The sequence below is a fragment of the Gekko japonicus genome, unplaced genomic scaffold (genome assembly GCF_001447785.1).
Source record: "Gekko japonicus isolate JY-2015 unplaced genomic scaffold, Gekko_japonicus_V1.1 scaffold612, whole genome shotgun sequence".
In the NCBI taxonomy this organism is placed as follows: Eukaryota; Metazoa; Chordata; class Lepidosauria; order Squamata; family Gekkonidae; genus Gekko; species Gekko japonicus.
This window is the reverse complement of record NW_015177026.1, coordinates 176,103-188,472: the sequence shown is the minus strand read 5'-3', so window position 1 is coordinate 188,472 and position 12,370 is coordinate 176,103. Positions and strand designations below refer to the sequence as shown.

At 53.1% G+C, this 12,370-nt stretch overlaps 1 protein-coding gene across 1 annotated transcript; it reads left to right on the top strand.

Moving 5' to 3' along the window:
- Positions 1-9,324, top strand: FZD4 (frizzled class receptor 4; the record flags this gene model as incomplete). Its single annotated transcript, XM_015427834.1, has 2 exons — positions 1-252; positions 7,343-9,324. Coding segments are annotated over 2 exons (1,584 nt in total), but the record flags the coding sequence as incomplete, so codon positions are not given.
- Between the last annotated feature and the right edge of the window lie 3,046 nt (positions 9,325-12,370).

Sequence of the window (12,370 nt, the reverse complement as noted above, 5' to 3'; positions counted from 1 at the left end):
GGCGTCGCGGGCCGGCCGCGGCTGCTGCTGGTGCCGCTGCTGTGGGCGCTGTGGCTGGAGCGGGGCGCGCGGGGCTTCGGCGACGAGGAGGAGCGCCGCTGCGATGGCATCCGCATCGCCATGTGCCAGAACCTGGGCTACAACGTCACCAAGATGCCCAACCTGGTGGGCCACGAGCTGCAGACCGACGCGGAGCTCCAGCTCACCACCTTCACGCCGCTGATCCAGTACGGCTGCTCCAGCCAGCTGCAGGTGGGTGCCCCTCGCCTCCCTCCCCCCCGTCCCCTCGCCCGCCCTGTGTTTATGTCGGTGTTTTGCGCGGTGCGTTGCAAGCTTGGCTTCCCGGGGGTTGCAGTTGCAGGGACACGCTGCGCCTGGGCGATGGCTTTCCACCCCGCCTCGCCTTCCAGACTCTCCCCTTGGGCGGCTGAGAAGGCACAGGGCGGCTTTGCGGACGCAGTTTGCCTTTTTCCAGAAAGCCGTAACCGTGGGTGGAAGTCCCCCCGAACTTTGTGGCACTTGGCGACCGAGTCCACGTGCACAGCATGGGAGATTTCTTACGAGGAGGGACCCCGGGCTTTAACCGCGGGGTCAGTTGCGAGAGCTCCGGGGCTGAATCGCGGCTCAGCGAAGCGATCCTGTGCCTTCGCCCCAGTCGAATCCTGTCGCTCGCAATGGACTGAGACTGGAGGAGCTCTGCGCAGGATTGGTTTAAACTGGAATAAGCCTGCGTACAGTTGCCCGTGTAAATGAAGCTATACTTGGTTGCCCCGGGGCATGTACAGAGTTCTTTTGCTTTGGGAACCCGCAACCAGTTTCGTTGTACCTGTGTCCTAAATTAGGGAATGGATTTTTGCAGCTTGTTCCTCCTTGGAAATCTTGCCCTTGACCATGGGTGCCTAACTGTATAATCCTAGACATCTGAGTACTGGCTTGGGTTAGTACACAAAGGGCCCTTTGCGCTTGCTCAGAGGTGCTCTTTTCTTCTTCTTTCAGTGTGAAGCAGCGGTAAGCCAGGGCATTGCAAACAGATTGTGGGGCTGCGGTCCTAAGAACCCTTTCCTGGGGGTGGGTCCCATGGAGCAGACTGGGACTTACTTCTGAGCAGACCTGTTTAAGGATTGCAAAATCTCAGGTCAGCCCTCCTGTCCTGCAACATCAGATAGCCGCACTGGCTTCTTCCCCATTGGGGCAACAGAAGGAGGGGGGGATTTTCGCCTCCACCCCACCATCCTCTTAAAACCATTCTTCGGAGACAGGGAAATGCTAATCCGCTCCGGGGTGTTTCCAGACAGAAGGCTTGTCAGGGATCAGGCGTGTTGCTGATTCATCCAGACTGGGGGGGGGGGGAACTAACCCGTCCCAGCTAGCTACAGTGGCAGATCCGGGATGCTGGAGTGGCAGAGAGCTCGGGACCCTCCCAGAGCCGCATTCTGGTTATTCCTCCGTGCCCTTTGGTTACGACGGCACCTGCCCCTCCACTGCCTCTGCCCTATCCCACTCCGTGCCATGATGTTCCGGTGATGAGCGCCCTAACCTCGGTTTGTGGGCCCCGCTTTCCCTTTGGAATCTGCCTTCTGGTTGTTGTCAGCTACATGGGATTCCCCCCCACCCCACCCGGTTCAGCCACCGCTGGTCTGGACGGCGGAGCTGCTGATCTTCCTGGCTTCCCCAGCTCAGAGTCCCCTTCGACCAACCAGAGCCTCTCCTTGTCCTCAAGATGCACCTCCTCGGTCTTTGCAAGGATCTGCCGCTGACTCGGGATCTCTGTGTGTGACAACGTAGAACTGGTGGTGGCGGAAAGGGCCCTCAAGTCACAGATGACTTCTGGCAGCCCTGGAGGGCTCTCGCGAGGCAAGAAAGAGGTGAGCAGAGGGCGGTTTGGTTCGCCCTTGCCTACCTCTGCATAGCAACCCTGGTCTCCCATCTAAAAACTAACTGGAGCCGAACCTGCTTAACTGCTGAGATCTGACAAGATCCGGCTAGACCTGGGCTACAGGATCAGGCAACCGATAGCGTCGGTCTGGACTCGCAGTGCTCCCTCTAAGCTGAGTTAGCGTGAGCTAGCTCACAGTTGTTTAGCCTCCGGCTCACACGTTTTTGTCTTCGCTCAGGGAGGAGGGCTCCAGAGCAAACTTAATTTCTGCAGTAGCCAAATCGCTCGCTCACAACTTCAATGCCAGGAGCTCACCAAGTCGAATTTTGGCTCACAAGACTCCAAAAGCTTAGAGGGAGCATTGCTCTGTAGTATCTGCAGATGTGCTTATCTGGGCTGCTGTTGCCCCCACCCCCTTCCCTAGACTTGAAACCCTTCCCCTTGGCAGTTGCCTCCCCCCAAAGACACATAGAGAATCCCTCAAGAGTAGACACGCTGGAGTCCTGTGCGGCCAGGCAACATCGAAACTGTCCTTACACTGCCCTGTGGTTAGTGGCTGACACCTGCCGCCTCTGCTTCCCAAAGCCGCTTTGCCTCCCTCTTCTGGAAAGGGATGCTCCCCTGCATAGCCTCCTAGAAGACCCCCCACAATATTTGGTGTGCTCCTGTTCTGTGGGGGTTTTTTTTGTAATGCAGAGCATGGGATTCGGCTGCTGCAGAGAGAGAGGGGGAAATGCTGGTGACATTCGAGGGAGATCATCCGAGCCAGAGAACGTTATCCAAGGATCATGCGGCGACAGGAGTATGCGGGCTTCTTTTCGTTTTTGTATTTTTGGGGTGGGAGGGCAGATAGAGAGATCACGGAGACAGCCGGTCACGTGCCGCAGCTTTTGGAAAGAACGGCAGGTGCGTGCCTCAAAGCCACGTAGGAGATCTCTTCCAGCCCTTTCCAAAGTTGAAGTTAACTTTTGGTTCATCGTCCTGCCTTGAAAACCTCTCCCTTTCCGATCAGGGCTGTAGCCGAGATCCTCACAAGGTCGTATTTTGGTGTTTTGTTGTTGTTGTTTTAAAAACCGAGACCCTGGGCAGTTTGCTCAGTTCTCACAACGGAGGTGTGCAGAGTGATATTTCCCAGAAAACATCTATGCGACAGAGCAGCAGCTTTGGAGAGAGAGAGGGGACTGTGCGAAGGGCTAAGCAGCCGGCCTGCCACCGCAGGAACTTCCAACAGCAGACTTTTCCCCACAGGGTGTGAATCTGCAGATAAGGAACCAAGCGGCAAGAAGCATTCCAATCCAGGAGGGGCTCGAAGGAGCATATTCAAAAGATCGCCTGACAGCCCCCCCATCCCCCGGAGGTTAACTTGCACACGAAGTCCACAGCAGTTAAGAAGGATGAAGCCAAACCTTTTCGTTGCCGATTTGGCAGGTTTGCCCCTGTCCAAGAGTGCGTTCCCTCTGGCAGCTGAAGAATTTGGACTGCGGCTGCCACTGGAGAGCACACTTTGAATCGGAGTTAATAAACAAAACGAGAAACAGCTCTGCCTTAAGCACGCCAGTTATTTTCGCACCCCGGGAGGAAGAGTCTTCGCACCGAACGTCTTCGAGCACGAGAATAGAATCGCCCGACAGCAGTGGGACGGCCGCAGCGTCCGAGTTTTAGAGGACAGCCGATACGTGTATTTTTAAAAAATTCAACACGCCCACAGAAAATACATCTGAACACGTATTTTGATTGCCCGTCGGGGTAATTTGTGGCCTTGAAAATTACTTCTGTAAAACTTCCCTCCTTGACCCCTTGAAGCAGATTCTTTACCCAGTTACAGGCAACCAATAGTACAGTCCTAAGCTGCGTTCCTTCCTTACATTGAAGCCTTTTGGGTGTGACTCTGTTTAGAAGAAGAAGCAGAAGAGATTGGATTTATGCCCCGCCCTTCACTACCCAAAGGAGTCTCAGAGTGGCTTACAAACTCCTTTCCCTCCCCACAACAGACACCATGTGAGATAAGTGGGGCCGAGAGAGCTCTGAGAGAACTGCCCTTGAGAGTTCTAAAAGAACTTATAACTGACCCAAGGTCACACCAGCTGGCTGCACACGGAGGAGTGGGGAATCAAACCCGGTTCTCCCAGATTCGAGTCCGCGCTCTTAACCACTACACCAAGCTGGATGAGTAGGGCTCGGATGTGACAAACCTGGATTTGCATTTCTTTTGCCCTTCTGTCCGGAGCGATCTTGGATGGGCTTGGGCGACTGTCCCAAAATCATTGTGGCGCCAGGGATCGATGGAGGAGGACCTGCAGGAAGACCCAGGTCCAGTGCTGAGGATCTCAGGTGTTGGGGAAAGACTTTTTCCTACCTGAGAATCTGGAGGACCAATGGGAAGAGCCGAGAACACTAAGCTTCATGAAGTCATCTTCGGGGTTGGCGTGGATACGTTCATCACCCAAGGGCCAGATCAGACAATGGGTGGAGGCGTAGCATCCCCATGAAGTTTAGACCCCCCCAGAGTGCTGGCTGATAAGGAGGGGGTGGGGTGTAGCTTCCCTCAGATGGGCAGTCTAGTTTCCATTTTTCTGTTTAAATAGTCCTTTTCCTTGCACACCCCTTTATATATCAAGTGTTGGTCTAGCAATAGAAAAGAGCAAGAGTCCTGTAGCAACTTCAAGACTAACCACATTTGTGGCAGGGTAGGCACTTCCTTGACTAGTGACTCACGAAAGCTCTTACTCTGCCACAAATTTGGTTATCTTGCTCTTTTCTACCGCTTTAATATATGGATGGGAGGGCACCGGGTTAAATACACGGACCCTCTTGTTGCATTTGACTCGACCTTCAGTCCCATGTCTGTAAAATGGGCACATTAAGTGATTTGCAAAGGTTCCCAGCAGCACCAAGACTCTTCCAGCTGTCAGAATCTATTCCCCTGGCTTACCTGGTAGATGGGAGGCAGTGCTGATTTTGATCCTGGGCTTTTGAGGACTAGAAATCCAGAGGCAGCCTTACCTTGTCTCTGATGTGCCTGTCCAAGAACCGAACCTGAGTGGAATGTGCGAACTTTCAGATGGAAGCCATTCGCTTTTGCAGTGGGTTCAAAGTTAAACCAGTCTACACTTTTGGGAGAAGCCACATAGTGGCCCCGGTCACACGGAGCATTAGGCACGCTAGAGAGACGGAAGATAGGCGGATTTTCCGGGCACGATCTCACCGCCACATCTGGGAAGCGTAGAGCTCCTGTGGCTCACCCGGGGCTTCACTCCGAAGATGCGCTGTAAAAAACTAGTACCTCCGAGGTACTAGTTTCCGGAAACCGCGGGGCAAGGGCGAGCGTCAGATCACGTTTCCGGTGTTAGCTCGTGGCATCCGGCGCCCGCCCATGTCCCGTCGCGAAAACTTTTTTTTTTGTCAAGTCTCCACGGGTGCGCACAAGCACCCAACGGTGCATGCAAACACTTGGGTTAAAAAAAAACCCACAACTCCCGTGGCACCACTTCTTTGCCGCACCGCAGGAGTGAGGTATGATCGGCACCTCCCCCAACCACATGACGTCGGCGGGACGTTTGATCCGGCTGCCACGCGGTAGTTCGCTCCGGGGCAAACAGCCAGGCTTCCCCCCCGCGATATCCGGGCCGTGTGGCCCGGGGCAGTGATGCTTTTCCTGGATTTCTCCCCTTGCAGGAGAATTGGGGGGGGGGGGTGTTTCTGATTGCAAACAACTCTTTGTGTGTAACATGTCACAGAAGAAAGTTAGGCAGAGCCTTCCTTACCAGTCAATGTCTTTTCTACGTGTGAGACTTTCAGACTCTATACGTTTGGAATTTATATACTTCATTGTAGTCCACCTTTCTCCCTGGTGGCATAGATAATTCTCTATTTTATCCTCACAACAACCCTGTCAGGTAGGTTATGCTGAGAGTGTATGACGGGCCCAAGGTCACCCAGCAAGCTTTCAGGGCACGAGTAGGGATTCAAACCTGGTTCTGCCAGAGCCTAGTCCAACTCTCTAACCACTACACCACACTGTCCCTCTGTGAGAGTTCCAGTGGACAATCCCTGCACTCACAGGCGAAAGCAGTACATTTTGGAGAAAAATTCTGCTGCCTCTGTAAACTGGCCCTTAGAAAGCAAGGATTTAAGAGGGTGGTAGTATGTATTTCTAATATGCCTGGCTTGAAATGGGGTGGGGGGAGCATTTTGTGGAAAGCACATGTATTGACCAGCATTGCTGCTAGGTGTTCTGAAAGTCTTTTGGTCTTGTTCAATCTGTGAACAAGCAAGAAGACTTTCAGAGACGGTTCAAGGTATCTTTGCTACGTGCTCTTCTTGGGACGTGTGTTGGAAGAGGCCGAAAGAAAGCTTGGTTTCCTGGCGTAACCCACTGAATTCTTGTTTTGGTGCAGTGGTTAAGACGCTGAACTGCAGGCTGTGGAAGGTCAGTAGTCCAGCAGTTCAAGACCCGAGTTGCGCATGACGGAGTGAGCTCCCGTCTCTAGTTCCAGCTCCTGCCAACCTAGCAGTTCGAAAGCAAGAAATTGCAAGTAGATAAATAGGGACCACTTCGGTGGGAAGGTAACAGCGTTCCGTGTGCCTTGGTGTTTAGTCATGCCGGCCACATGACCACGGAAACGTCTTCGGACAGTGCTGGCTCTTCGGCTTTGAAACAGAAATGAGCACCGCAACCCTAGAGTCGGACTCGACTGGCTTTCGAGCAAGGGAACCTTTACCTTTACCTTTAGAATGTTTAAACAGAGGCTTGGTGGCGTTCTGACAGCAATGCTGATTCTGTGAACTGAGGCAGATCATGAGAGGGAGGGCAGGAAGGGTTGCCTCAGTTCTTCGTTCTCATGGCCCTTACTGACATTCCCAGGGAAATGCTGATGGCCACTTTGGGGTCAGGAAGCCATTTTCTCCAGGCCAGTTTAGCCAGGGATCCTGGAGGGTTTTTTTTTTGCCTGGAGCAGGGGTCACGGGGTGTGGGGGGAATGTATTTGTGAATTTCCTGTATTGTGCAGGGGGTTGATGACCCTGGAGGTACCTCCCAACTCTATGATTCTATGCTGGGCTAGAATCTGAGAGACCAGGATGGGAAACACCCCCCCCCTTTCTGCCATGGAAGCTCACTCGGTGACCAATCCCACAGTCTACCTAACAGGGTCGTTGTGAGGTTAAAACAGGGCCTGTTGTAAGCAGTGTTCCCTCTAACCTGAGTTAGTGTGAGCTAGCTCACAGTTTTTTCGCCACCGGCTCACGCATTTTTGTCTTCGCTCAGGAAGGATGGCTCCAGAGCAAATTAATTTCTGCAGTAGCCAAATCACCTGCTCACAACTTTAATGCCAGTAGCTCACAAAGTGGGATTTTGGCTCATGGGACACCACAGCTTAGAGGGAACATTGGTTGTAAGCTTCTTGGGGGGTGGGGTGGGAGAAAGCACTAAAGCAATAGACGCCTGATTGCCTCTGTCTCTTCCAGTTCTTCCTGTGTTCGGTCTACTTCCCGATGTGCACGGAGAAGATCAACATCCCGATCGGCCCCTGCGGCGGCATGTGCCTCTCGGTCAAACGGCGGTGCGAGCCGGTCCTGAAGGAATTTGGCTTCTCCTGGCCAGAGAGCCTGAACTGCAGCAAGTTCCCCCCGCAGAACGATCACAACCACATGTGCATGGAAGGCCCCGGGGACGAAGAGGTGCCCTTTCACAGCAAAGCCCCCCTGCACCCGGGAGAAGAGTGCCATGCCATGGGATCTAACTCGGACCAGTACATCTGGGTCAAGAGGAGCATGAGCTGCGTCCTCAAGTGCAGCTACGACGCCGGCCTCTACAGCCGGTGGGCCAAGGAGTTCACCGACATCTGGATGGCCGTGTGGGCCAGCCTGTGCTTCGTGTCCACCGCCTTCACCGTCCTGACCTTCCTGATCGACTCCTCTCGCTTCTCCTACCCCGAGCGCCCCATCATCTTCCTGAGCATGTGTTACAATATTTATAGCATTGCTTACATTGTCCGGCTGACCGTGGGCCGGGAAAGGATTTCCTGCGATTTTGAAGAGGCGGCAGAACCTGTTCTAATCCAGGAGGGCCTCAAGAACACAGGATGTGCCATCATTTTCTTGCTGATGTACTTTTTCGGGATGGCCAGCTCCATCTGGTGGGTGATCCTGACGCTGACGTGGTTCCTGGCGGCCGGACTCAAGTGGGGCCACGAGGCCATCGAGATGCACAGCTCCTATTTCCACATCGCCGCCTGGGCCATCCCGGCCGTGAAGACCATCGTCATCTTGATCATGAGGCTGGTTGACGCCGACGAGCTGACCGGGCTGTGCTACGTCGGCAACCGGAACCTCGATGCGCTCACGGGCTTCGTGGTGGCCCCCCTCTTCACCTACCTGGTGATCGGGACCCTCTTCATCGCCGCCGGCCTGGTGGCCTTGTTCAAAATCCGTTCCAACCTCCAGAAGGACGGGACGAAAACGGACAAGCTCGAGAGGCTGATGGTGAAAATCGGGGTCTTCTCGGTGCTCTACACCGTTCCGGCCACCTGCGTCATCGCGTGCTACTTCTACAAGATCTCCAATTGGACTATCTTCCGCAACTCGGCGGGCCTCTCCAACATGGCGGTGGAGATGCTTAAGATTTTCATGTCCCTTCTGGTGGGCATCACGTCGGGGATGTGGATCTGGTCGGCTAAGACGCTCCACACCTGGCAGAAGTGCTCGAACAGGCTGGTGAACTCGGGGAGGGTGAAGAGAGGGGAGAAAAGGGCCGACAGCTGGGCGAAACCCGGGAAAGGGAACGAGACTGTGGTATAAACTCGGAATTGGCAGCGGGCCAACGTCAGTCCTCCTCTCCCCTCCCCTCTGAGAAGGCTCGGTTGCGGATAACCCTGACAGGAATGTTGTCATGGTTTGCGTCCTGGGGGGAAAAAGGGAACTGCTTACAACATCTGTGTTCGTAACACAGTTTGGTGTGTGTCCAGCAGGTGGGGCTGGGGGCACACGAAAGAGGCCTTAAGAAGTTAGCGGCGAGGCCTCTCGAGTGCCTCGAGCGGGAGAATACCACTTCTCCTGCGAACGGAAGGCAAGAGCCCTCGGTGGCTTTAAAAAAAAGCTGTGAAACAAAAAAAATATATCGGCACCCACTTGGACTCCTGGCCGAAAGTGTCCTTGCATTTCCCAGAGCCGGGGGATTCGGCACCCGTCCAGAATAACGCAAAGTGTGCCTCCCCCCCCCCCCCCAGGTCATATTTTTAGCTGTGCCTTGCCGTGAAGGAAAGAATCCCCCAAGGGCAAATCTCTCCCTTGGCTGAGGGACCCGATCTCGTGAGCGGCCAAGGCGGCCGACTTCAGGAGACTCGGAGAAGGGGAGGGGCGGGGATCCAGTTACAGCCGTGTGTCACCTTGCCGGATCGGACCCTCCTGGTCGGTCGGTATCTAGGTTCCCTTTCTGGTATCTCTCCCTGTGTCACCACTGGGGGGGGGAGATTGGGCTTTCTGAGGCTAAATTTAGGAGTCTTTACTGTCGACGCTGACTTGACTTCGTCAAGGAAGATGAGCCGCTCCAGTTGCGGCAGGGAGCTCTGCTTCCTGGAGGCAACACTGGGGAAGGAACCTGTGTCCCCTTGACTCCGTAACTTGGGCTGCAAAGCTGTTGGCTTTAGTATCTGTGCTGTGATGCGCCCTGCGGTAGCTGTGGGCCTTGCACATAGCCCCTATCGGGAAGTGAATGGTTGTACCCAGGGGCATTGGGTAGATAATCGGGCCTCCTCCTGCCAGAGCTGACGGAGCCGTTCTGGTCAGGCTACCTAATAACAGTAAACCAAGGTGGGGCTGCGTTGCAGGGCAGAGTCACAGAGCTTCAAGTGACAAGTACCAAAGTCGTAAAAAGCCCAGTAGCACCTTTAAGACTAACAAACTTTATCGTAGCATAAGCTTTCGAGAAACACAGCTCTCTGTGTTTCTCGAAAGCTTATGCTACGATAATGTTTGTTAGTCTTAAAGGTGCTACTGGGCTTTTTACTGTTTTGCAGCAACGGAATAACATGGCCGACGCCTCTGGATTAAGTACCGAAGTAGACGCAGCTCCAGTTTTGCTGTCCAGAAATCCATTGCTGTGATAGTGTATTTAAAGCCACTCGGAATGGATATGTTGAACAGCCTCGGTTGTCGTATACCATTTGAAACTGAAAGCGTGAGACTGTATATTCAGTGCTCCCCTGCTTTTTAAAAATAAAACCTCCCTGCTTGTAGAAAACAAGCAGGTCAGGGGAAATGCTCAACTACCATCTTTGGGTGCTAGTTTTCTAAATGCAGGGCTTTTCGTTCATGTGTGCAGGGGTGCCTTGCATGCAGTTCTGTGTACTCCTCTTTTCTTTTTTTTTTTTTAAAGTTTCCCTGCCTGTAGTAAACAAGCAGGTCAGGGGGAATGCTCAACTAGCATGTTTGGGTGCTAGTTTTCTAAATGCAGGGCTTTTCTTTTCTGTGTGCCGGGGTATGCAATTCTGCATGTTCCTCTGTGATTTTTTTTTTTAGAGTCTCCCTGCCTGTAGAAAACAAGCATGTCATGGGATATGCTCAACTAGTGCCTTCAGCTGCCAGTTTTCTAAATGCAGAGATTTTATTTCTTGTATGCAGGGGCGCTCGGCATGCAGTTCTCCCATACACTGGGTTCTCCCATACTCTGGGTTCTCCCATACACTGTCTGATGTGGTACGGTCTCAGCAGAGCTGCCCCACATGAGCATTCTGAATATACCTTCCAGATCCATTTAAGCAAGTGGCTTGCTCATCATAGATTTTCAGTAGGACTTGGATAGCACCATCCACTGCAAAAACTCACATGCTTTATTCACTGAGAGCCAGTTTGGTGTAGTGGTTAGGAGCGCAGACTCTAATCTGAGAGAACCGGGTTTGATTCTCCACTCTTCCACATGCAGCTGCTGGTGTGACCTTGGGTCAGTCACAAGTTCTCCCAGAGCAGTCCTCGAAAGAGCTCTCTCAGCCCCACCTACCTCACAGGGTGACTGTTGTGGGGAGGGGGAGGGAAAAGAGATTGGAAGCCGCTCTGAGACTCCTTCAGGTAGCGAAAGGCAGGGTATAAATCCAGTTTGTTCTTCTTCCTATAGTTTTCAGTGGGCCTTTGTGCTAGAGTACCCTGGTTGATTGCACCTACCGTTCCCTTATCAGAAGAGGAGGAAGAAAGGGAAGGGTAACCCAACCTTAACTTGGCAGCCGGGTTCCACATTTTCCTTCTCAGCGTCCTGAATCTTTAGCGCGCCCCCCCCCCCAGCCTTGGCATGTGACATTTGCTATTTTCCAGACTCCTCCCAACAACAATGACGTCCTCTCTGGCCTCAACAATGTCTAAAAAAGCCCACCTCTGTTTTTATAGCCCTCCTTCCGTCTGCAACATGTGGCTAATGAGGAGAAGGGGGCGGCAAGTTTTTTCCTGACAATTGGCTTATTCAGAGCTTGCTTACTTTTTTGTGTGTTTCTCCCCCCCCCCCCCCCCGGGCCCTCCGAGTAAACTTATCTGGCCTTCCCCGAGGGACCCATTGCGTTAAAGCAATTAAGGCTTAATATATTTCACTCTGCCCCCGATTGCATCTGTGTCGACGCCAGTCTGGGGAAACCGAATGGTTCAGTTCCCTGGCAGCTTCACAGTTCACACAGATCAGTTGCATAATTTGTGTGTCAATTTCAATTAAAAGGACATTCTCCAGCCATGAGATAGGGGGTTCAGCTGACTCCCTCTGAACCAGGAGAGGGTCTGGATTGGGAGAAGAATGTGGACTTTCCCCCCTTCCTTTTCCTTTTTTTTTTTGTCTCAAGCTAAAAGGAAGAAATTTTAGAATGTCTTTTAAAGAAATCCAAAAGTGCAGCTTACTTGCAAGACGAGTTGTTGTTTTCCGAGGGAAAGGCAGCGCTCGGGTGTTGCATTAGCTTGCGACGATTACACGAACCCATGAAGCTGTTTTATACTGAATCTGGCCCTTGGTCCATCAAGGTTGGTATTGTCTGCTCAGACTGGAAGCCGCTCTCTGGGGTCTCGGGCAGAGAGAGCTCTTTCGCATCACCTCCTGCCTGGTCCTTCTAGCTGGAGATGCCAGGGATTGAACCTGGGACCTTCTGCATGCTGAGCGGATGCTGTACCGCTGAGCCACGGCCCCCCAAGGCTTAACAGAGAGGGTTGGCGATGGCAGTAACCTTTTAGCCATCGGAGGGTTAGCACAAGATGTTTTCAGGTGCATGTAAAAGAACAGAGAGGAAGCTTAAGAGCTCACTTCAGCCCAAACTCAGCAGATCTTAGAAGCTAAGCAGGGTTAGCCCTGGTTCGTACTTGGATGGGAGACCTTCGAGGGAGTCTAGTGTCTTAGGCAGAGGTCTTTCACATCACCTATGACCTGACACCACCCTCCCCCCCCGACATGGATGGTCCAGGCTGGTCCAATCTCGTCAGATCTCGGAAGCTAAGCAGGGTCAGCCCTGGTTAGTACTCAGATGAGAGACC